Source organism: Talpa occidentalis, unplaced genomic scaffold, assembly GCF_014898055.3.
Source record: "Talpa occidentalis isolate TD23 unplaced genomic scaffold, MPIMG_talOcc4v2.1 talOcc4.12, whole genome shotgun sequence".
Classification (NCBI taxonomy): Eukaryota; Metazoa; Chordata; class Mammalia; order Eulipotyphla; family Talpidae; genus Talpa; species Talpa occidentalis.
The window spans coordinates 94,175,708-94,201,445 of record NW_023601212.1 but is presented as its reverse complement, the minus strand read 5'-3'; the positions used below and the strand labels follow the sequence as shown (position 1 = coordinate 94,201,445).

Sequence of the window (25,738 nt, the reverse complement as noted above, 5' to 3'; positions counted from 1 at the left end):
TGGGTGCTTGATTTAGAAACTAGATTCTTTGCCTTTCCTGTATTGTTCACTAATTGTATTAAAGTTCCTGACCATTAAAGTCTTACATGGTTTGTGTTGATGCGGCGGATGGCAGAACCTATTTAGAGCAGGCAGGTTTGTGGGGCCTGGGGTGCCCCTCTCCCTGCCCTGTAACAAAAAGAACACCAAAAAACAAAACACATAAAAATGGCATGTGGTAATAATAAGGACCTGGAGATTCCAAGGAGGAAGCTTAGCTCAGCTTGGCTGGGAATGGGACATTATTTGCCCTCTGATAGGGCATGGACCTTCTGATCCTTCAGAGTTAGAATGAAGCTATGAGGCTCAGGTGTTTTTTTTTTTTTTAAAGATTTATTTATTTATTTATTTTTACATACATACATACATACATACAAACATACAAGCACTGGGTACAGTCAGAAGTGTGGGAGGGTGAGAGAATCCACCAGAGCCAGAGCAGGGAACAGAACAGGCAGACTGACGAAGTACACTGCTGAGGGGAGCAGCGGGCACGGCAGGAGAGGTCTGCGCGCCATGTGGGACCTTCGCTGGCGGCCGGGGATGGAACCGGTGCCGCAGAGGCTGCGGGCAGCTTCGCAGCCCAGTGCTCAACCGCTGTGCCACCGGGGAGGCCCGAGGCTCAGGTTTTTAAAATGAAGTTTGTATTATGAGTCTGATTGTTTCAGAATCTGTAGTCGAAACCCTTTAGGATCAAACCAAGTTGGGGCTCCACTCCACAGGCGCTTCATGACCTGTTAAGATGGTGCAAGGCTTTCTTGTGTGATTAAGATGACTTTCTGTTGATCAGTAGGAAACTTTTAATTTAAAACGAGATGTTATTGAATCAACCTGGCTGAGGCCTTGGGGGCCTTTGGATTGTGCTGTTACGTTCAGAAAGGTGAACAGTCTAGGAGAATATAAAGGGAAAGTGAAAGTTTGAGTACTTTCCCTCCCTGCCCCCTGTGCCCAGAAGTAGCCCTTGATGATAGTTTCTGGCTGTCCTTCTAGAAAAATTTCAAGTGTATGCAAATAGTCTGTAGGGGTGAGAGTGTGTGGGTTGCATCATTTTTTCCTCCCCACTTAGGTTCATATTCTACATAATGTTGTTACGTGTGCCTTTTACTTAAAAACAACGTGATATTTCTCATGTTGATGTTGATTTTTCTGTCCAATTTAAGACTGCAAAGTGGAAGGAAAAAAGGAAATAACTTTTTTTTTTTTTTTTAACGAACCACACATTCTTCTGATTGGTCTGGGCTATATGTTTACCAAGTCCCCTCCTGGTGGCTGTTGGGGTGGGTTCTGGGTTTGGGGCATGATAAACTGAGCTGCCAAGGACATTCCTGGACCTGCATCTTGGCACTTGCATGCAAATAGATGTAAATGACTCAGCATGATAAATTCCCCAAGAGAAACTGCTCGGTAGAGGGGGAGGTGGTCCATTTTTAAATATGATAGTTCTCATTGCCAGGTGGCTGCTGTAGTTTATGCTCCCAGGAATAGGCCCACAACATTAATTAAGCACCTGCTGTATTCTTGGCATTTGAGAGCAAGTGGAGAATGGAGACCAGTTTCCTCTTGCTTCTGGGTCAGAGTTTGCCCTGTTGAGTTTAACCATATGGGGTGGGGGGCGTTGGGAAGGAGTGGAGGGAGAGAGGGGTTTGGTTTAGAAACTGCTTGGTTTTGTTACAGTTTTTAAAAGATATGTTTGCATTTTAAACATTCTTGACTTTTCTGCTATTTAAAAGTTATTTTGCATTAACAGTTTATACATCTAAGTTTTACTTATAATCCCACCATGCTAACTGACTTCAATTGCTATACATCAGCTTTCAAGTTTAAATAGCTTTCTGATGACTGAAGTGACAAAACAAATAACATAGAGATGTTTAAATAGATATTTAAATGAAGTGTTAACATGCTACTCTCTGAAACTAACCAACAACCAAGCTATTCTTCCAGCCCTTTCTCTGTAATCATAGAAACACTTATAAACATTTATAATGTGCTAAAAGTAAAATGGGTTCTGTTATCATCACTCTTTTTTTTTTTAACTTAACGTATAAGACATGCCAATACCTCAGATGTCACTAATCCTTTATGCAGTTGCAGATTTGCTAGAATTAACTCCGCCATCTTCCTATGCATAACTCTGCTTGAATTCACTCTCCATTTCTTTTCCTGTATACGGTGTTCTTGTAAACATCTGTGCACATAGGTCAGAAAGATACACATTGCAGGGCCTCCCCTGGAGGCGCAGTGGTTGAGCCTTTGCAGCACCAGTTTGATCCCTGGCCACCAGCGAGGGTCCCACATGGCGCGCAAACCTCTCCTGTCGCACTTGCTGCTCCCCTCAGCAGTGTATTTCGGTCCATCTGCCTCTTCTGTTCCCTGCTCTGGCTCTGGTGAATTCTCTCACCCTCCCGCGCTTCTGACTGTACCCAGTGCTTATATAATTAAATAAATCTTTTTTTTTTTTTTAAAGAAAGATACACATTGCAGTTTTTTAAAAAAGATTTTTTATTTATGTATGCATACAAGAACTGGGGTGTAGGCCAGAGGTGGGGTGGTGGTGGTGAGAGGATTCACCAGAGACAGAATGGGGAGCAGAACAGGCAGATGGATTGAAATACACTACTGAGGGGAGCAGCGGGCAAGTCAGGAGAGGTCTGCTGCACCATGTGGGATTCTCAACGGCCGGCCGGGATAGAACCCACGCTTCAGAGGCTGTGGACAGCTTCACAGTGCGGCACTTAACCGCCTGAGGCCTTTGCAAATATTTTTTCATTGGCTGTTGTTTATTAAGCCACCAGCATGCGATGCACTTGGAGAGTGGATGCCGTTTCTACCCTACATTTTTCATTGCCAGAATTTTCCCACATTCCTACTTACTTTTTGTAATTATACCTTTAGGTGTCCGAGCAGTAGTCCCCCAAATGGGTGGACTGTAATTTTCATAATTACTATCTGTGGTTTGATATTTGGGTTACTGCTTCTGTCCCCCTTCTTTTTTTTCTTTGAAAGAAAACACTGGCTCTCATCCGGATGAGCTGAGCTGAGCGCAGTCCAGCTGTTTCCTTAGAACGTATTTCAGGAGTGCACATCAGAACATTTGAAAGGTTTTGCTCTAACTATGGTCTTCTTTGTTTTCCTCAAAATGATTGGCAGAAGTCAGTGTTCTAGCGGGGTGTGAGGATACCCATTTTTATTGTCGTTGGACTTGTTATTACGAGCGGATGATGGGTGTGTAGTAATGACAGTCTCTCCTCTCCCCAGTCTGCTTTATAAGCCTGGAGACTTGGGATCCAGAGGAAGGTTGGGGTTGCTGGTGCGGGGGAGGGTGACTGACAGTTATAATTTGGTTAGATTACCTGGGGGCCTGTTGATAATGCTTCTTCCTCAAGTCATTCACTTAGTGGGGTCTCCAGTCTTTTACCTTTGTCCCATCAGAATCTGTGAACCTCTCTCCCAGGCTGCTGGGATCCTGCCTGGCCCACTTGCAACCTAGTGGGGAGGGGTTGGAGCAGAGTCTCACTCCCGTGGGTGACCCTCTGTACGTAACGGGGCCATAGGTGGGGGATGAACATTGTGCATGGAAGGCTTGGGGATGCTTGAACCAGGACCAGGTGCAGCTCTAAAGAAAGCCAGGTACGTGGCTGGCTGAGGTCCAGAGGCCAGGTTCGAGAATCTGAGTTGAAAAATCATCCCTATCAGCTCTGGGGGGAATTGGACCAGTTATTTAACTTTCGGGAGCCTCAGTTTCTTCCTCAGTACAGCAGGACTCACTACATGCTGTGTATATTATGGTGTTGGTTGTGGGGAAGAAAAGGTAGGATGTCGGACACTAGCGTGGTTATGGAGGGGACACTGGGTGGGTAAGGGATAGCAGGATGGTCGAGGGCAGTGGAGGGGGGATTTTGGGTGTGGCGATTCTCTTCTGGAGGGTCATTTCCTGGCTACCTCTGGGCCTGTGCAGCCCCTGGCAGAACCAGCACAGACCCAAAGAATCCCGACACCAGCTTCATTCGCCCAGTTGTTACAGGGTGTCTGTCGGGTGCCTGCGTCTGGGGGAGGCTTGCTGGGGTGTCACTGTCAGCCCTGAAATCGGGCCGAGTGTGGGAAGATCCATTCTGCAGTTTTCTTTGTAGCTTAGTATTAGGACAACTTGCTTAAGGACCTACTTCTACGACCTGTGAGTGGAGGTGGGTGATGGCAGCGCCGAGAGCTGCTGCCATTTATGTTTGGGAGCCCCAGGTTACTGTTCCTATAAACACAGCAGTGATGCATTACGTCCAGGGCCGGTCCCTTCCTCTTACTCTCTGATATTAACAGCTACAGTATAAAGGAAAACAGTACAGGAGCGAGGTTAGGCAACCGTGAAAATCTGTCATCACTACACTTTCTAGAGACAGTCTCCTCCTGGCAGGTTGGTGCTTGAATTTGCAACTGCTTTGCTGCACACAACCTAAATCTACAGTGCATTTTAAAAAGCAAGAACGGGATCCAATGTAAACACAGTCTGTATTGGGGTTCCACTGACTAGTGCATCTTGGACATGACCCATTTTAAGTGTCCGGTATTTACTTGATGAAATGGCACCATCAACCTAATGAAATTTGCTCGTAATTGTTCCCTCTGGAGGCAGTTGGTCCTCGCCTTGTTTTGCAGCCTCTGTGTCTGGGATGCTGCTGGGGAGACGTGGAGCCAGGGTTAGTGGGTGGGCCAGCAGACGTTCACCCGCCCAGATCAGAATTCAGGGTCAGTGCTCCGGGCTCATGGGTTCTTCTGGGGCGGAGAGAGCTCATCCTGGGCCTGACCCCATTGGGGGTCTCCTAGCACACCCTGGCTCAGGGAGGCTGGGAAAGGGTTTCAGGCCTAGTGACTGGGGGGCAGCCAGAGAGATGGGAATTGGGAAAGGCCTCAGAGCATGCCAGCCATTGTCTCCCACTGCTTCTTAATACTTATCTTTAAATCAGTTCACTTTCTTTTAAGCTGCAATAAGTTTCTCCCCAAAGGAAGTTTCTTTCACAGCCTACCTGGCTCATTCAGCAACTTCACTGTTGCAGCTGGGGCGGGGACCACTTCGGTTTCTCTGCCTTCCCTTAGTTTGTATGACCATGGGGTAAAGCTGTCTGCTGCATCGGACTGTAAACGTCTCGTTACCCTTGTTTGTCGTGATCTTACAGATTTGGCATCCTTCTGCCTGGCCGTGAGCAGAAAGGCTTTGGTTCCCTCAATTTTGCAAGGCGTGCTGACGGGGTGTACGAGACTGCACGTCGCTGACCCAGCAACTGTCCCCAATGCTTGTTTTTTTTTTTTTTTTAAGGTTTATTTTTATTTTTGCATACAAGAGCTGCGGTGTAGGCCAGAGGTGTATGTGTGTGTGTGTGTGTGTGTGTGTGTGAGAGAGAGAGAGAGGATTCGCCAGAGACAGAGTGGGAGCAGAACAGGCAGACTGACGAAATACACTGCTGAGGGGAGCAGCGGGGAGACAAGAGAGGTCTGCTGCGCCATGTGGGTCAGTTCCTTGGCCGGGATTCGAACTCATGCCGCAGTGGCTGGCTATAGCTTCAGAGTGCTGAGACTTCAACCCCTGTGCCATCAGGGAGTGCCCTCCCCCATCGCTTTGAAACACGTAGGAAGTCACAGGTTGGCCCTGTTCATAAATACGTCATCGCTAGCCTGCAAAAACAGGAGATTCTGCAAACTACCTAGGTCAGTTGTTCTCACCCATAGCAGGCATTTGTCAGCATCTGGAAATGTTTTTAGTTGTCATAACTGGAGAGCGGATGCTGCTGCCTCTAGTGGGTAAGGCCTGCGGTGTTGCTAACATACGTTCTGCAGTGCACAGGAAAAGCCCCCCTGATGGCTTTTTAGGGCCCAGATATCAGTAGTGGGGATGCTGAGAACCACCGCACAGATGCCAGCCCCCCACCACTACATTTCAGGTGATGCTGTGACTTGCTAGAAACATCACCTTTTTCCCTGTGATTCTGTTTTCTATGTGGCAGCGGCACTCACAGCTAGCTGCTTGTTGGTTTTCGAGCCTGTTCTTAGAGATAATAATATCAGGTCTCCGATGAAGCTGTGAAGTAGTTTAATATGACCATGAATTCAAGACACATCTGTTCCTCAGCCCCTTACAGAGAAGGGGAGGTGGTGGTTGAACTAGTAACCTTTCGCCAGGAACATGCTTTCCGAGTGTATGTTTGGGAAGAAGGTCTTGCGGAGAGAAGGTCTGTTTCGGCCTTGCAGACGCAGTGTCTTCTTGATGCTTTCAGAAGGCTTGGACTTTGTTGAGTAGGAGATTTTATTGTCTCCTCTCTGCCTGGGTTTGGCAAAAACAACCTGGACTAGGCCAGGGCCTGGGGAAGAAACTGTGGAGACAGGCAGGCAGCTGGCAGGTGGAGATGATGATGGAATCAGGCTTTGCCCAAGCTGGCATGGTCAGGTAGCTTGACAATTACACGCACCCCCCATTAAAGTTAATTGAAGTGTTATGGTGCAGAAGAGGGGCGGGGGCGGCTGTTACTTAGCTAAGAAGTAAGGCCATTTTTTTGTGTTTTCTTTTTGATTCTGGAAGCATAGAAAAAAGCATGTTGCCTTCCCTTCACAGTACAGTTGGGTTAGAAAAGAGGCCTGCAGCAGTGACAGGCACCCCAGTTTCGAAGACCTTATGATATGAAAACTTGGCCGGTAAGATTGTAGGATGTGCTGTGAAATCAAAGATAGCAAATGTTGAAGAAACCCAGGACTTAGAATGGATGCAGTGTAATAGCATCCTCATCTTCTTTTGCTCCATCCCTTCTTCCCTCTTCTGTGTATTACTCCTTTTATTGTGTAGGTCCCATGCCAAGTGCTGGGGAGGTAAACAGGGTGAGTGAAATGCACAAAGCAGCCTCTGTCCTTCCCTGTCTCACATGAAAACTGTTTCTAGATCTTGTCCTATTTCGTGCCTGCTGTGTGACCTTGGACAAGTGACTCGACCTCTCTGTGCCTCCATTTTTCTCATGTGCAAAATGGGGATAATGGTAGTGCCCAGTAGTGTGTCATAGAGTCGTACTATTTAGTGAGTCGCTGTGCCGTTAAGTGCCCGTCCTCTCGCGTCAGGGCTGCAAGTGTAACATCGTTGCTCGATGGCAGTCCCCACTCTGGTCCAAAGTGAAACTGGAGGACTCAGGAGGAAACTGAACCAGAACAAGCACTGGACAGCAGCCTATTTAGCCTTGGTTAACTTCTGCTCACCTGAGTAACATGATTCCCTTGGCCCGGGTCAGGAGAACTTTTTACTCTGCCTGTTTCCTCATCTGGAAAAAGGAGAATAGTCATAGTCCTCGCTCCTGCTACGTTTGTTTTAGGGGTTGGGTCAGTTGAGACTTGTAAGGTGCTGAGAACTGTGCCTGGGGCTAGTTATGGATTTGCTATAATATCTGCACCTCTCTAGAAAGAAACTTTAGGTGCATTTGTTCCTGTGGTTTGGAATCCTCCCCTGGCCCTCACTCAAGTGTTAGGTGGTATCTTTGTACTAGCTCTTGGTCTGTTCTCACAGAGCATGTGAGCCTTGGGTGGCCAGTGCTGCCTCCTCCTTACCGATGGCCTCTCTAGGGCTGGAGGGCCCCCCCTCCGCTGCTTTGGTGTGTGACAACTGGGTCATTTTTTTTTTAAAGATTTATTTATTTATTTATACAAGCATTGGGTACAGTCAGAAGCGCGGGAGGGTGAGAGAATTCACCAGAGCCAGAACGGGAAGCAGAGCAGGCAGAAGGACCGAAGTACACTGCTGAGGGGAGCAGCGGGCGGCAGGAGAGGTCTGCACGCCATGTGGGACCCTCCTCTGGTGGCTGGGGAGCAGCCGGGGATTGAACCGGCACTGCAGAGGCTGCGGGCAGCTTCGCAACCCAGCACTCAACGCTGTGCCACCAAGGAGGCCCACAACTGGGTCATTTTTAACAGGGTCCCCTCCTACCATTTGCCCAGCTCTTCCTTCCTGGAAACTTCTTGGCTTTTGCTATGCATGACGCAGCATATGAAATTGCACTTTTTCTGGATGTTTGAGCTACTTCCTCTATACCTGTGCCCTTAACTAGGATTATTGGGTCAAAGGCAGGGATGGAGTCTGGCTTTTTCTGTGTATTTCTGGGTTGCTCTGCAGGTGGCTTTCTTCACCACACTTTCATTTGTTGAACAAGTATTTAATGGGGGCCCGCTCCATGCAGGTGAAGGAAGAGAATGTTCTGCTTTGGGTGGGGATGAGGGGCCCTACAGGGCAGGAGGGGAAAGGAGACACTTAGAAATCAGGGAAGGAGCTGATAGCGTAGACTTACAGAGCCTCCTGAGCACCAGGGATTGTTCTAGATGCTTTAAAGTGCTAGTGGTTGCAGCCTACCACCAACTATACCATAGCTGTAATAGAGCTGTGTGTATTCCTGTCTTGCTGATGGGGAAACAGGCAGTAGCAGGTGGCACGGGAGCCAGGCGGTCTGGCCCTATAAACATGTAGGTGCAGGAGGATAATGGTCCCAGTGAATAATGGGGTAGGGGGCATTTTTAGGCAGGTAGACCTCTCTCCCCCTGCTGGTGTTTGAGGCAGCACTAGAGGGATGAGAAGGACCTGGCCAGACCAAGGGCACTCAGGCCTGGGAAAGCCAGTGGGAGGCCAATGAATTTGAAGAACAGAGGGGAGTGGGGCGGGATCATGGCTGGACATGGTGGGACGTGTTGTGGTGGTACAAGGGGCTAGTAGAATGTGAACTATAAAATAATAATAGCTAAACACCCATAGGATCCTGGCATTCTACCACACACTTTCCAGAACAGCCCTGTAAGGTCAATAGACAATTATTCCCATTTTATGGGTGGGGGAACCGAGGCCCAGAGAGATTATGTGACTTCCCCACGGCCAGGCAGCTTATTCGTAACAGTTTGGCCCAGTGTCTAGGCTCTCAACGGGGACACCATCCTGCCACCTCGATGGGTGTGGCCTGGCGGCTGCTGTTGAACCACAAGTGCCCCCCCAGGTCAATGGCATGATAGGACTCTGGGGTGGGCCCAAGTGACTTTTCCAATAGGCTGTAACAGATGACTTTGGTGAATCCTGGCACAGGAGAGATGAACGTCAGTCTCCCAGGGGACCTCAGCATTTTGGCACATGGCCCTGTGAGCTGTTGTTTTTACTCAGATGATGAGGACAGCAATAATAATCTGGTGGTAGCAGCAGCAGCAGCAGCAGCAAACTCAACCCCCAGCGTCTTCCACCCCCACCCCTAACTTTGAATGTGAATCTTCCCATGGGAGGCGGTGTTATTCTTCCCTTTGGCACAGAGGCAACTGAAAGCCAGAGAGGGCATTGACTTCCTCAGGGTCACACTGCCAGAAAGCGGCCTTTGTACCAGGACTCAAACCCAGGTCTGCTGTTTTGAAGCCCACTCTGGCCACCAGGGCGTGGTCCTACCCTCCGCACTGCCTGCTCCCTGCCCCTCTCCCTCATGGCGCTGTTGGCACTGTGGACACACAGAGTTTGGGCTTCGGTTGGGGCAGAGACCTTTGTGTAGGGAGATGAGGGAGCTGGCTGCCCCTGGGTTGGAAGGCTACAGGGCCGGGAGACTCTGCAGGGGTTTTTGAGGACACGTTGGCTTTCCCAGTTTCTCCTTCAAGAGAGGGAAGTGAGGATAACCCAGAAATATTCCCTCTCGGTTTCACAATTCCTCGGAGCCTTTGCAATTTGGGGGATGCTGCCGTCACCTGGTGGGAACCGTAAGTGGAGCTTAGTTTTCCGTCACTTAACTCGCTCAGGCCCTGGCTGGTCCTCCCAGCCCTGCTTGCCAGCCAGTCCCCTTCTGTCCCTTTGTCCCCCTTGTGCTTACACTCTGGGCCTGTCCCGTACTGTCTCCCATTCTCTTACCTCCGTGCCGCCGGCAGCTCTGGGCACCTTGGCCCACCTTAGACTTTACAGGCTTCTGGAAGCCTGCTTGACCCCCTAAGTGGTCACCAATACCCACCTGTTGTCACATGCGCACTTCTGTCCCTATTTCCTCGGACGCAGAACCTGTGCCCTGGGCTGGACTGGGCTGGCCTTTGTTGAAATCTCCTCCAGCCACTTTCAGGCTGTGCCACCTCAGGCTAAAGTTGCTTTACCTCTCTGTGCCTTACTTCCTTTACAAGATGGGAACAATAGCACCCACTTGAAAGGGGTGGGGTGAAGATGAAATAATCTCCTGTGTGGGCTTCACCTTCCCCAGGACCTGGAAAAGCAGCCGTTCTCGTCTCGCCTGTGTGGGGAGGAAGCCGAGCCCCCCACCCTGTTTTATGAAGAAGCCCTTCCTGCTTCCCTGGACGCTTCCCGCCATTTACTCCGACCTCCTTACCGGCCTTTGTGCTCTCAGTCCCTGTCCCGCTCCTGCATGGAAGCCCAAGCATCTCAGGGGTGGGACACAAACATGGATGCTGAGCCTGAGCGCCTGTTCCCAGGCTCAGCCTGTGGCTGGGCGGGTGCGTCTCTCCCGAGTCACCTGGTGGCACGAGAGGGGCCAGATGGAGAAGCTGTTAAGACACGGCTCTCAGCAGGGGTCGGACACCCCCAGCCCCACCAGGGGACCCTACATGTCTGAGACATTTCTGCTGTCACAACTTGGGGGAGAAGGTGCATCTGGTTGGGAGAGGACAGGATGCTGCCAGGCACCCCACATGCACCGGGCACCCCAAGGCAGTGGTGCCCAGGGTTTGAATCGGGCTGTAAGAACTTAGCTGGGTGACCCCAGCTCTTCCACAGCCGATTCAGTTTGCTGAGTGAGAGCCCCTCGATTTTGGTGTTTGCCCTTCTTGCCATGGTGCTCACTGGCCCGGACCCCGCGACATGCTGGGTGTGAAACCCGGGGCCTTCACTGCCCTTGAGGAACTGACCGTGTGTGTGGGGTGTGGGGTGAGGCATGGAGAAAAGTGTGTAAAACACTTAGCCTCAGATTGAGCCTTAAGAAATCGCTGACTGTCTATGGTTTTTGCCCTACTTCGGGGTTGGCAAACCTTTTCTGTAAGAAGCCAGGTGGTAAGAGTTTTAGGCTCTGTGGGCCAAGAGGCAAAATTGAGCAACTGCTCTTGACAAAAGGCACGTGGCCCTTTTTTCCCTATTTACATGTTATGTTCCTGGTTTGGTGCTTTACCAAAGCATGCAGCTGGTCAGATTCGACATTGGGGTCCTGGCTGGCCACCCTGACCTGTACAGATGACACTTCCTGTGGTTCGTCTTACTCATATGTATTATAGCTGATGTACTGCATACTGTATTGTATACTCCGTAACATGCAATACCAAATAAGAGAATGTCTAAAATATAAGCAAATACAGAAAATCTGAAGAACTGTCAAAGGACAGAACATAAGTGCCCTGTAGAAAATGTATCGAATGCCAGGAGGCGGTTCAGTGCGGGGACTGGACATGAGTGAGAAGGTGCGGGAGGTGGGCCGGCCTCCTCAGGAGGGGTGGTTTTAGCTGAGGCCTGAGGGCAGTGAGGAGGAGAAGAGCTCCAGGTAGGGGGAACCCGACTGTGCAAAGGCTTGAGGCATAGAGTGTGCAGGTACTGGTTGCTGAGGCTAGATCCTGGGGGAGTTTAGGCAGAGTGAGGGGGTCCAGGTTGCATTTGAGGCTATCCCCTGGGCTCCCGCTTGGAGGACAGGCTGGAGGACCGCAGGCCACCGGTTCGGAGATGGGGGTCGTTGCCCAGGAAACTCGAATGTATACTTGACAGGTGTGGGATGAGTTGAATGAATCATACCTTCAGCAAGTGCTGTGTCACTTGCTTCTTTCATTATTTCAAATTAGTGAAAGGATTTTGTGTTTATCAAGGGTCAGGCTGGGCAGCAGCCAGCAGTGTAAGTGTCCCAGCCAGCCCAGCGCGGCCAGCTCTTAGTGATCTGACTTCCGTGTTGAGACCAGCACTGTCCAGGGAAATGTTATACAGGCCACATGTGAAATTTTGCTTGTCTAGTAACTGTGTTTAAAAAATATAAAAGAGACAGCTGAATGATTTTAATAATATTTTATATAAGTAGGTATATGCCAGTGTGTTGTCATTTCATCTTGTAATCAGTTTAAAAACTACAAATGTGCTCTTTTGCATTTTCCCCACAGGAAGCCTTAAACTGGTATGTTGTAGCGCACAGCTGAGTTTGGGCTAGCTTCGTGTCGCGTGCTAGGAAGCCCCACAAGGCTGGTAGTTATGGTATTGGATGCTGCAGGTTTAGGTAGTTTCTGTTTGTTGATATTTAAAATCACATATATTGTAAATGGACATGTACTCCTTAATTTAGTGATTCCCCCCTCCAGCTTTATTTTTTTTTTAGATTTATTTATGTATACAAGAACTGGGGTACAGGCCAGAGGTGTGGTGGGGTGTGTGTGAGAGGATTCACCAGAGACAGTGTGGGGAACAGAACAGGTAGATCTACTGAAACACACTGCTGAGGGGAGCAGTGGGCAAGACAGGAGAGGTCTGCTGCGCCATGTGGGTAGCTCCCTGGGTGGGGATTGAACTCGTGCTGCAGAGACTGTGGAACACTTCATAAGTTGTGTCTTAACCCCTTGCACCACCAGGGAGGCCCACCCTCCAGGTTTATTGAAGAGATTATTCACTTACATATAAATTTAAGGTGTGCAATGTGATTTGACATAGGTACACATTGTGAAACCATTACTATAGTGAGGTTTGTTAACACCTCCATCTCCTCACATAATTATTTTATCATTAAAATTATTTTATCATTAAAATAATTATGGTGCATATGCGGTATCATTATTTTGGTGCATATTTTGGTCCATACTGAAGGTCTGCTCTCAGCGACTTTTAAGTATATGGTACAGTATTGGTAACCGCTGTCATCAGGCTGTATGTCATATCCCCAGAACTTGCTTATCTTGTAACTGGAAGTTTGGACCTTGGGATCGACATCTCTCCATTCCCCCAGCCCAAGGGACCACTGCTCTACTCTCTGTTTGAGTTCAGCTCTTTCATATTCCACATATAAGTGAGATCCTCTTTGTCTTTCTCTGACTTCAGTTACTTAGCCTAATGCCCTCAAGGTCCAGCCATGTTGTCACAAGAGGCAGAATATCCTTTTTCACGGCTGAATGATATTCCATCCTATATCTTCACCATGTCTTTACATTTCATCCACCAATGGGCACTTAGGTTGTTTCTAGGTTGTGGCTACTGGGCATGATGTGGTGACCCCAGGGGGGCAGATATTTCTTCAAGACACATATTTTACTATCGTAGGATATATTTAGTTCTCTTTTAAAGATGAAATTCCCGCAAGGATGGGGGGGGGTCAGCATTTCTTGGTATATTTATGACTCATATGTGTCTCCAGGTTATCAGGCTTAACCTGACCTTCCTGCTTGTTTCCTGCCACAGAGAGGCTTGTAGACGATTAAGCAAAATCCCACTGGTCTCGGGTCAGGCTTCCCCATGTTTTCTTTAGCTTAAGGAGTAATTTTTAAGGGAGTTTGTTGTGTCGTTGTTTGGATTAGCAGAAGATAGGCAGCAGTCCAGGCAGCAGGCACTGGGGGTCTGGGCAGACACCTTTCCTCCTGCCCGTTCTGTGGGGGTGCCGCCCAGTGAGTGAGGACAAAGTCAACCTCTGCTGAAAACACCGAGATGCCGTCAGTGTACTTGGTGAACCTCTTGTGTAAGGAAAGGGACACATAGAAATGTGTAGTTGTATTTGCATGAAGATTCCAGAAGTTTACACCAGAAACTCACACAGTTTACACCAGAAACTTAGTCACAGATGTGGTTTTGTCATATTTGGTGAAGGGAGAGGGAGATGGAATAATGTTTTGCTGTTTGCCTTTACACGTGTGTGCGCGTGTGCACACAAACACACACACACACACACAGAGTGTTGGTACCTTGAACTATGCAGGAGTTAGAGGCACCCTCAGTCAAAAGTCCTCATAAAACTTTTCACTCTCTACTTTTCACTCTACTTGTCCTCTATATTTATGAGGAATTGATTTTAGGATCTCCCCCACGCCATGGGTACCAAAATCTGTGGTTGCTCAAGCCCCTTAGAGTGGACATCAGCTGTTGGTTGAATATGAGTGTAAAACCCATGAATAGAAAAAAGATCTTTGTAAAGTGGCCATGGGAAGTTCAAGGGCCAGTTAATACAGATACTTATGCACACACACACGCGCACACACATGTACACACAGACAGCTGTGCTCAGTTCAAGGATGACCCCTGTCCCTCCTACTTGCTTCTGTGTCCCCAGGCATGTTCCTGTGCCTGGCACAGACCTGACCCTCTTGAGTCTCTAGGAGGTGACCAAATAGAGGATTTGGTGAAGCTCCAGAGTCTGATGAGAGGAGAGGCAGCTGGAGATGAATGCAGCGAAAGGATCAGGGCTCTATGGAGAATGCCAGGACACATGTGCTTTGTAGGGAACGGCCTGGCAAGGCATCCCAGGGTACTTGCTGGGAGTGCTGGGGTCCGGGCAGGTCAGAGCAGGCTGCCCACCACCGACACTTGATGTGTGTGACAGGCAGCTGTTTTCCTTTTGACGCTGGAAGTCCTGTTAAGACAGGAGTCTTTTTTTAAAATATTTATTTATTTATGCATACAAGAACTGGGGTACAGGCCAGGGGTGGGGGATGGTGAGATGATTCACCAGAGACAGAGTGGGGAACAGAATAGGCAGATGTATTGAAATACACTGCTTAGAGGAGCAGTGGGCGAGTCAGGAGAGGTCTGCTGTGCCATGTGGGTAGCTCCCTGCCCGGGGATTGAACTCGTGCTGCAGTGGCTGCGGACAGCTTCATAGGTTGCATCTTAACCCCTCGCGCCACCAGGGAGGCCAGGAGTCTTGGTTTTGCTCATAACTCCTGTCTGTTTCTCACCAAGGTGCTCTTGGTGTGGCCTCTTGGGCATGAGTTGGGCACTGACCGAGCCTGGGCAAGGACTGCTGTGGGCCCGGTCCTGCCTTTCGTGGGGGTGGGGGGTGAGGTCTGGCTGCTGCCACCTATAGCCCTCCTTCACCACCCATTCTGATTTTATTCTTAGCTCTGCTGAGTCAGTGGTTGAGGGCAGGCCTGGAGCAGGCGGGGGCATCCCTGCCAGCCTGATGCCACCTTCTCCCATCGCTCACTGCTGCTGGCTGCTCTGCCTCGTGCTGTATCAGACAGGGCAGCCTCTCCCTTCCATGGCCTCTCTCTGGACTGTGGTGGGAAGCGAGCGCCCCGCGCTGCTCTGTAAACAGGGCCAGCGGCCAGAGGCCCAGCAGACCCCGACCTGACGGCAGGCTGCCCAGCAGTGTCCTTTTCTCAGCTTCTCTTTGCTACCCCTTTGCCGGGGATCGAACTTGTGCTGCAGTGGCTGCAGATAGCTCCATGGTGCTGAGACTTAGCCCCTTGCACCACCAGGGAGACCCCCCCCTTTCTTTTTCTTAGTAAACCCCTATTCCATACATGGAGGAAGGTGGCCTGTGTCTGTTTCCCTCAGGTCTTTGCTCGAATATCATCTTGCCTCTAAGGACTTTTCCATCCACCTGATCAGAAGTAGCACCCACCTACCCCCCTGTGTTCCCTGTCTCCTTTGTCCTTCCCTGGGCATTTGCTGCTGGTGGACAGGCATGCTGTTTGCTGTCTGCCTCTTAGGATAAAATAAAACTCACAATCAGTGGAAACTTTATTTTACTTTCGATTGCTATTGGCACATAGCAGTTGGCTGATCAACAGTTGCCCATGGGGTGATAGAAACCCAGCAGTTGGGAGTTCCCGAGGTGACTGAACTGGAAAACTGACGTTCAGGCCCCAGTGGAACGCTGGGTACGTAGTAGGTCCTCATCACTAAATGTCAGAGTAGTTCTCACTCCCAGGCATCCCGGGAACTGAGCTGCAGTTCAATTTCGTAATCACGCTCTGGGCATAGCAGAGGGGAGGGCTGGCTTTGCACAGGCTGGCCAGCACCTTCTGGAGACTGTACGTGCTGGCTGTGAGCAGTAATAAATTAAATAAATGTCACCACTGCCCCCAGGACTGCTCAGGCTCAGGGCAGCTTTAAAGGACAAAGAAAAGCTCCGGTTAGGGAGTGAGCAAGAGGAGCTCAGGAAGCACAGAAGGACTCTGGGGCTCTGGGGAGATCACGAGAGGTCAGAGGAACACTTGTCTAAGGTTCCCGCTCTTCTAGCTCGAAGGTGGAGGCAGTTGGACCAAGAGGGAGACCTGGGAGGAAGGAGGCAGGAAGGGGACACTGACCGTGACATGGACCTGGCCTTCTGCAGGATGCAGCTACCCCTGCCACCCCTGCCACCAGCCCGCGGGCCTTAGTGGCAGTGGTGGCCACAACCACGATGGTTGCTGCTTCCAGGCCTATGTGTTTTCCCGGCCACTTTACTGGCAAGGGGCCTGAGACTTGGAGAAGCTCAGTGACCCGCCCAGGCTAACATGAAGTCAGGGCCTAGATTTTAATCCACACTCTTCTGACCAGAAAGCCAGGGGTCATATATTGTTACTTATAAAAAGCAAAGCGGGAAATAATGCAAGGGAAAAAAGACCTGACTTGGGCCATTTCTTTAATAATAACTTGTAGTTACCTGCTGGGCAAAGTAACTTGCCTGAAGCTAAATACCACCTGGTCCTGGCACTGAGTTGCTTGCATGGTCCTTGCAGAACAGAGGTATTGATAGACACATCAAAAAATTCTTATAAAGATGAGGGTGCTGGCTATTTGGGTAGTGAGGAGGAGGGTTTTTATTTATTTTTAAAGATTTATTTATGCATACAAGAGCTGGGGTACAGGCCAGAGGTGCAGGGAGTGAGAGGATTCACCAGAGACAGAGTGGGGAGCAGAACAGGCAGACTGACTGAAATACACTGCTGAGGGGAGCAGCGGGTGAGTCAGGAGAGGTCTGCAGCACCATGTGGGTTGCTCCCTGGCTGGGGATTGAACTCGTGCTTCAGAGGCTGTGGTTAGCTTCATAGGTTGCATCCTAACCCCCTGCGCCACCAGGGAGGCCCAGGAAGGCTTTTCAAAGAAGGTATCTGAGTTGGGCTTTGAAGGGTGAGTAGGAGTTTGTTAATTCAGGAAGCACATCCAGCAAGAGGTATCCCAGAGAACCATTCATTAGACCAGTAGCTGGGCAATCTCCAGTGCCTTGAACAAAGCCTGACACATTGGCAAGTGCCTGTTTGAGAGTGAATGCCTGAGTGACACTATGGGGGATGTGGCGGGAGAAGTCGTACAAGACACAGTTGGGGTTTGAATGTGGAAGATCTCATTACGCACAAGAAGGGTCTGCTCCTAACAGCGATTGGGAGCCATTGAATTGGTATCCAGAGGGGAGCAAGTGGCTAGATCTGTCCTGTTTATTAATACCAGTTGTGTAAGTCTGTGAATTTCCCTCTGAGCAGGGAAAGCTGACTCCTTTTCAACACAGTTGGTAAGATCGTCAGTTTCATTCATCTTAAAAAGAAAAGCAGGGGGTGAGAGGATTCACCAGAGACAGAGTGGGGAGGAGACAGGCAGACTGACTGAAATACACTGCTGAGGGGAGCAGCGGGGAGACAGGAGAGGTCTGCTGCGCCATGTTGGTAGCTCCCTGGTCGGGGATAGAACTCATGCTGAAGTGGCTGATGATAGCTTCATAGCACTGAGACTTTAACCCCCGCGCCACCAGGGAGGCTCTGGATATTCTTGCTTATATAAGTGTGAGATGAGGCATTTCTCAGGTTATCCATTCACTGCTGCATTTTTGGTTTGTAAGAGCAACTCAGGCCCAGTCAGCAGAAGATTGATTCCGTAAAGTCAAGTCCACTCTCCATTGGGGGACAAAGTGTTCAGAATAAAGAGTAAGGAAACTGTGTGGTGCAAGGTGATCTTTAAGACCTGTTGCTGTGAGGGGGGGAAACAGTAAGTAGGGGTGTGATTACAGAAAGGAATCTATTTACATTTGTTAATAGGCATCAGGTATTTTCTGGAAGGCTATGCCCAAGAAGCCATAATGGTTGCCTCTAGAGAGAGGAACTGGGGCCTTAGGGGCTGGGATGGGGAGATGATTTCTACACTTTGTCCAAAAGATAAGTCAGCAGATGAAATGAAACCAAGAATAAAAAAAAAAAAAAAGAATTAACAAGTGGCATGAAACCAGTTGAAATCACCAGCATGAAATCATCAGTCTTTGATATAAATCTCTCCTCTCCATGGTCAAGTTCTCCTGTGCATGGCTGTCTTCCAGATGTCTAGTCCCTGGAGATGTGATCTTTATCCTTTTTAGGGTTTCTTTGTGTCTAGAGGTTTCCTCGCTAAATCTCCTTGTGCATGTTGACATTTAAAGTTTACTTTTCAGTGTACTTCTGGAAAAATAAACATTTATATCATAGAATAATTATACCTCCAAAGAACCAGTTTAGGGACTTTCTTAATACCTAGATTTTTTTTTTTTTTAACCTTCTTAACCATTTTTTAAAAAAAAGATTTATTTATTTATTTATACAAGCACTGGGTACAGTCAGAAGCGCGGGAGGGTGAGAGAATTCACCAGAGCCAGAGCAGGGAGCAGAGCAGGCAGAAGTACCGAATTACACTGCTGAGGGGAGCAGCAGGCACCGCAGGAGAGGTCTTTCGCACCATGTGGGACACTCGCTGGCAGCCGGGGATTGAACCAGCGCTGCAGAGGCTGCGGGCAGCTTTGCAGCCCTGTGCTCAACTGCTGTGTCACCAGGGGAGGCCCCCATCTTAACCATTTTTTTTTTAAACATCTTTACAAGTTTATTTTTTAAAGATTTATTTATTTATACAAGCACTGGGTACAGTCAGAAGCACGGGAGGGTGAGAGGATTCACCAGAGACAGAGCGGGGAACAGAACAGGCAGACTGACTAAATACACTGCTGAGGGGAGCAGCGGGCGCTGCAGGAGAGGTCTGCGCACCACATGGGACCCTCCCCGGCAGCAGGGGATTGAACTGGCACTGCAGAGGTCGCAGGCAGCTTCACAGCCCAGTGCTCAACCGCTGCGCCACGGGGGAGGCCCCATCTTAGCCATTCTTAAGTGTACACTTCAGTTGTGTGTATTCACACTAACATGCAAAAATCCATCTCATTTTCTAAATACTTGGGACAAATATTTGGATCAGGCTATCAAATGTTTTCCTTTTTTTTTTTTTTCATAAAGATTTATTTATGGGCCTCCCCTGGTGGCGCAGGCAGTTGAGCGCCATGCTGTGAAGCTGTCCGCAGCCTCTGCAGTGCCGGTTCGATCCCGGCTGGCCTGCGAGGGTCCCACATGGCAGGGCAGACCTCTCCTGTCTCTCGCCCACTGCTCCCATCAGCAGTGTATTTCGTCAGTCTGCCTGTATTGTTCCCTGCTCTGTCTCTGGTGAATCCTCTCGCACTCCTGCGCATCTGGCCTGTACCCCAGTTCTTGTATAAAATAAATAAATAAGTCTTTTTTTTTTTTAAAAAAAGACTTATTTATGCATGCATGTAAGAGCTGTAGTACAGGCCAGAGGTATGGGGGTGGTGGTGAGAGGATTTACCAGAGACAGAGTGGGGAACAGAACAGGCAGACTGAGTGAAATACACTGCTGAATGGAGCAGTGGGTGAGTCAGGAGAGGTCTGCTGCACCATGTGGGTAGCTCCCTGGCTGCCCAGGGGATGGAACTCGTGCTGCAGTGGCTGCGGACATCTTCATAGGTTGCGTCTTAACCCCCTGCACCACCAGAGAGGCCCCCAAATGTTTTCTTTATTAATTTTTGCACATAAGAATTGGGGTGTATGCCGGAGGTGTAGGGTGTGAAAGGATTCACCAGAAACAGAGTGGGCAGCAGAACAGGCAGATTTACTGAAATCCACTGCTCAGGGGAGCAGGGATTGAAACAGGAGAGGTCTGCTGCACCATGCGGGTCCGCTCCCTAGCCGGGGATTGAACTCAGGCCGTAGCGGTGATAGTGCTGAGACTCAAACCCTAGGCCACCAGGGAGGCCCCTCAAATGATGTCTTCAGTAAAATGATGCCCATTTCCTCATCACGTTCTCTTCCTGGATCTTTTTCCAGGTAGCCTTGGAGCATGTGCAGGGCCTGAGATGCCAGGTTCCTTGCAGTCACCTGGTGGGCTCACTTACCAGATTATGGAAAGGCTGCTGGAAACAGGGACACCAGAGCTGGGGAGCACATGGTCAGCAGTGAAAAGGGATGTAGGGAGAGCAGAGGCTGCACTAGACTGTGGGACACATGGACTCATCACAAACTCGCTTTTCCCAGCTAGTGATGACCTTGAAGCTGGAACCCAGACTCTGTGCTGGCAGATGTTCTGGTTTTTTAAACAGAGAAGCCAGAACTCCAAATTTTTATATGGAATTCCTGGTTTTAAATGTTGGCAGCTAATCTAATTTTTTTTTAAAAGTGTGCTTTAAAACAATGGTAATAGCAAACTGTGGGTCAAACTGGCCAGGGGGCCACCTGTGTCAGAACTTTATTTTTTATTTTTTAAAGATTTTTATTTATTTATTTACATAAGAACCGGGGTATAGGCCAGATTCGCGGGAGGGTGAGAGGGTTCACCAGAGACAGAGCGGGGAACAGAACAGGCAGACTGACTGAAATACACTGCCGAGGGGAGCAACAGGTGAGACAGGAGAGGTCTGCCATGCCATGTGGAACCCTCGCCAGATGGCCGGATCGAACCGTTGCTGTAGAGGCTGTGGACATCTTCACAATACTGCGCTCAACTGCCCGCGCCACCAGGGGAGGCGCTTTCACCAGTGTCAGAACTTTAAATTTATCGAACTCGTTGTGGTAGAGATAGAAAAGTGATACCCTGAGATAGGGTAACTTCTAAGTTGTATCTTCTCTCTAAGTTGTAGAACTGGTCAGTGGCAAGATCAGGACTTGAATTAAATTCTCTGTTAATAGATGTCTAACAGCTGCTTGAGGTTTATCCTCAGGCGGCAGGAACACCTGGTCTATTTATGTCTGTGTCCTTTGAACTGTTTGCTTGTCTCTTTAACAAAATACAAATGAAATCAAAATGAATAAAATGAAACCAAATGTGTTTCCAAGACTGGACAGCTTGGTAGTAAATGCAGAGACTCTAGAATCAAATTGCTGGAGTTTGAATTTGCTCTAGCTCTCAACAGCTGTGTGCCTCAGTTTTCCTATCTGAAAAAGGAATGATAAAGTACTTATGGAATTAAAGGAGATAATACATATCCAGCACTTAGAAAAGGACCTAGCATGTAGAGCTGCAGTTCAGGTATTATCCATGATGATGTGATAGTGCTAATGGTGCTGCTGTTGGTGGTGGTGATGGTGGTGGTGGTGGTGATGGTACTGGTGCTGGTGATGATGCTGCTGTTGGTGATGGTGATGGTGGTGATGGATGTGTTGGTTGTAATGGTGATGTTGGTGGTAGAGCTGTGAAAGTGATTATGATGGTGGTGATGATAATTGATGATGAAGATGGTGATGATGGGTGGTTGTGATGATGGTGTTGATGATGGTGGTAGAGGTTTTCTGAGAATAATTGTGATGGTGGTGGTGGTTATGCTAGTAATGATGGCGATGATTTGGAGATCATGGCAATGGTGATAAAGATGATTAGAAAATCCTCTGTTCCCGAGAGAGTAAAGTAGTAATGAGCCATGTCACTTTAGGACTCTTCGTCTATAGGAGAGTATCCATTAGGACTCCTTCATTTTATTTTATTTTTTTAAAGATTTATTTATTTATTATTTATATAAGCACTGGGTACAGTCAGAAGTGCGGGAGGGTGAAAGAATTCACCAGAGCCAGAGCGGGGAGCAGAGCAGGCAGAAGGACTGAAGTACATTGCTGAGGGGAGCAGCGGGCGGCAGGAGCGGTCTGCGCGCCATGTGGGGCCCTCCTCCGGTGGCCGGGGAACAGCCGGGGATTGAACAGGTACTGCAGAGGCTGCGGGCAGCTTCGCAACCCAGCGCTCAACCGCTGCGCCACCGGGGAGGCCCACATCAGGACTCCTTTAAAGGCCAGTCTCCATCTTTTGTATGACCACAGCTCTCGCCACCACTTTCAGGGTCTCATCTGTTACATGGAGTGAGACCTACCTTCGTTCCTCCTGGTTTCGCATTCTTTCTGGGCCCTGATCGTCCCCGTTTGCCTGATCTGCCTAGAGGCCCTTGGGTGCTGGGGCCTCGTCTGTTGTCCTAGACCTGCTGGCTGCAGGCTCTGCCCAGCTCCTGCCCCTCGTGCTGCGCCCGGTGACCGTCCCTGTGCTTGTGCCCGCAGGAGTGGAACATCTCGTGGAACACCAGCAACCCTGACTTCACCAAGTGCTTTCAGAACACCGTCCTGGTGTGGGTGCCTTGCTTTTACCTCTGGGCCTGCTTCCCCTTCTACTTCCTTTACCTTTCCCACCATGACCGGGGCTACATTCAGATGACGCATCTCAACAAAGCCAAAACTGTAAGTCACCTGGGGTTTCGGGGCAGGGGTGGGTGCCCCTTGGGCGGAGCAGTGGGTGGTGAAAAGAGGCAGGATTCTTCTGCTTAACTGGCCCTGAGCGCCTTCATCTGGGAGACAGAGTGATAAGGTGGTAGATGTAAGCTGGGACCTTGGAGCCTGATGTGGGTTCAGACACCTGCTGTGCCTGTCCTAGCTCGACCTTGGGTGAATTTCTTACCTCCCCCGAGTATCCCAGTCAGTGCTTGGAGACTAGGCTTGGTCTCCAGGATTATCAGGACATGACCAGGACGTCTCCCTCCCACAGAGGATATCTCCCCCAATCTACTTAGTTTTTTTTTTTTTAATTAAAAAATACTTTTATCTTGAAATAATAGCAAGTAGTTGGATGCATGATACCAAGAATGCCCCTGCAGAGGCATTATAACAGTATACCTGTTACTTATATTCACCAGTTTTTAACATTTTGCCATATTTTCTTCCTTGCTTTAGCTCTCTCTATGTGTGCATATTATTTTTTTCAGAATCGGGGAGCCTAGGCAGCATCCAGCAAGCCCCTTCACCCTTCATTCCCCCAGCGTATCATTTCTCAGAACAGGGGTATCCCCTCCCACATCCTCAGCACAGTGAATAAATTGAGGACACCTAGCATGGACATGATACTTAAAAGCATGCCTGTGTGTATTCCAATTTTGTCCATTGTCCCAGTGCTGTCCTTTCTGGCACGTTCCTTCCCCGTTCAGGATCCAAGTCATGTTGTCTCCTTTGTTTTCTTTATTTTTAGGGAGATTTATTTATGCGTAGAAGAATTGGGGTGCTGGCCAGAGGTGCGGGGGGTGAGAGGATTTACCAGAGACAGAGTGGGGGGCAGAACAGTCAGGGCTACTGAAACCCTGCTGAGGGGAGCAGCAGGGAGACAGGAGAGGTCTGCTGCGACATGAGGGTCAGCTCCCTGGCAGGGTCGGTAGAGGTGATAGTGCTGAGCCTTAACCCCGAGGCCACCAGGCAGGCCTTCCTTCCTTTTCTTTAACTTGATAAAAGGCCTCACCTCCCAGGGTTGGGGGCACATCTCAGGGGAAGCCTGGAGGCCAGTCACTACAATGAGCTCTTCACCTAGGGTTTCCTCAAGGTTGGGTGTGGCTGCAGCCTATCTGGCTGGGAAGGGCAAAGCCATGCTGTATCCTCAGGCTGGTTCATCTGGGGTCACATGGTGTTCCCCCACTCTTTGATACAGTTAAATCTGATCTGCTTTTCCCGCTGTGCAGCCACTCACAGCAATGAGCCAGCGAGGGGACAGGTGAGGAGCATGTGAATGTCATGCCACCTTTGTTTATTTACAGCTTCTCGAGACTTATTTTGATAAACCCTCGGTAAATAGGAAGGTTTGAGCCATTTAACAGAGTCTGTCCCTTTCTGCTGGTAATATCCCCTCTTTGCCCAGCAACTCAGGCCTATCTTCAGAAATGATCTGTTTCCCTCTCCTTAACAAAGTTGGATGTTTTCCTGTTAGACCTCTGGGAGCACTTTGTTTTGGGAACACCATCTCTCTTTAAAATGTTAATTAGGGGACTCCCTGTTGGTGCAAGGGATTAAGTCTCAGCACTATGAAGCTATCAGCAGCCACTGCAGCTAGAGTTAGATCCCCGACAAGGGAGCTGACTTCTCCTGTCTCCCCTACTGTTCTCCTCAGCAGTGGATTTCAAAAAATCTGCCTCTTCTGCTCCCCACTCTGTCTCTAGTGAATCCTCTCACCCCCTGCACCTTTGGCTTACACCCCAGCTCTTATATGCATAAATAAATAAAAAAAAATGTAAATCAGACTTTCTTCTTTCATCTTGCTCAAAAATCCCTCCAATAACTTCTCAACGCGGGTAATAAAATCTGGAAGTTGTAGTGGTTTACCCAGATCTGGCTCTGAGCTCCTCTTCAGCTCCCACCAAGCCATTGCTCATTCCACAGGAGCCTTACCCCACCAAATGTATTCCTGCCTCAGGGCCTTTGCCTGTGCTGTCCCCTCTGCCTGAATTATTCTTTCCCTTAAATACTCACTTTGACTCTTCAGTGAGATATCACCCAATGGAAGAGACTTCCCTGACTATCCTACCTTACCCATTTTATTTATCTGCACCTCACTTACTACTTTCTCGTTTTATTCTGTATCTTTACCTTGTTTCCTTCCTCTAGAATCAACTGCAAGGAGGCAGGGGCTTGGGTCTGCTACGTCCTTGGCACCTTGAAAAGTACGTGGTCATTGCAGGCCCCAGTCCATGTAGGCTAGATGAGCGCCAGGCATTATGCCAGCTGCAGATCTATCACCGAGGGGCAGTGGTGCCTCCTGAGAAGTGCAGTTAGGTGGTTTGTCACTGGGACGTCATAGAGTGTGCTTACACATGCCCAGGTGGCTGGCCCCTGCCCACCTGGCTCCAGGCTCCAGCCTCTAGGACCTGTGGTAACTGATGCCTGACTCGGATGTGCTCTGGGCCGGGTTCTTGAGGTCTTGGGGCCTGGGGAGAAGAGTGACCGGACAAATAGGGTATAGGCTGGGGTGTGATGACCCAGATTGGAGCTCACCCTACCTACCTAGGACTTGTCCTTGTTGCAGAGGGTATGGGCTGGGTGCTGGGACCACGGCTGGTAGTTTAGTGGTTGGCTGGTCACCCTCAGGCTGTTTCTTTGCAGGGGTGTCGGGGCCCGTTCCAATGCCGTCCATTGTAAGACATGTGTGTGCTTCTCCTCCAGGCCTTGGGATTCTTGCTGTGGCTCGTCTGCTGGGCAGACCTCTTCTATTCTTTCTGGGAAAGAAGTTGGGGCTTGTTCCCGGCCCCGGTGTTTCTGGTCAGCCCGACCCTCTCGGGCATCACCATGGTAAGTGAACAATGGCTGTGAACCCCCACTGTGCCCCAAGCACTGTGGAGATCTGTTGTTATGTAACTACTGCAGTCCCATCACCCTAGAAAGCTCCCGGTGCGGCTCCTTCGTCTTTCCAGCCTGCGTCCACCACCCTTCCCTGGTCACCACTGGTGTATTTCTGCCCTGTTGCCTTTTGCAGGATGTCACCTGAGTGGACCTCAGCCTCCTGATTTCCACACCTGGAAATGCAGGCTGGATCTCTGAGCAGCTTTGGGGCTGATCTCTCAGCACCTTTGCGTCAGCCATGCCGTTGCACCCATCTTTTTGTTCACCTGCTAAGTGTGTTTGATTGTTTGGTTTCACCACATACGGTATCTGTTCTCCAGTTGCAGGACTTTGGGTTGGGAAACCAATCAGCTTTAAATATAGCTGTCCAAAG

General features: G+C 49.3%; 1 protein-coding gene across 2 annotated transcripts in view; it reads left to right on the top strand.

The window, feature by feature from the left end:
- The window catches only part of ABCC1 (ATP binding cassette subfamily C member 1), a 103,703-nt gene that overhangs the window by 6,173 nt on the left and 71,792 nt on the right, over positions 1-25,738 (top strand). For both annotated transcript variants that reach the window (XM_037507550.2, XM_037507549.2), the window contains exons 2-3: positions 22,276-22,452; positions 25,189-25,314. In XM_037507550.2, the coding sequence (XP_037363447.1) occupies positions 22,276-22,452; positions 25,189-25,314 (303 nt within the window). The remainder of the gene's footprint in view (positions 1-22,275; positions 22,453-25,188; positions 25,315-25,738) is intronic.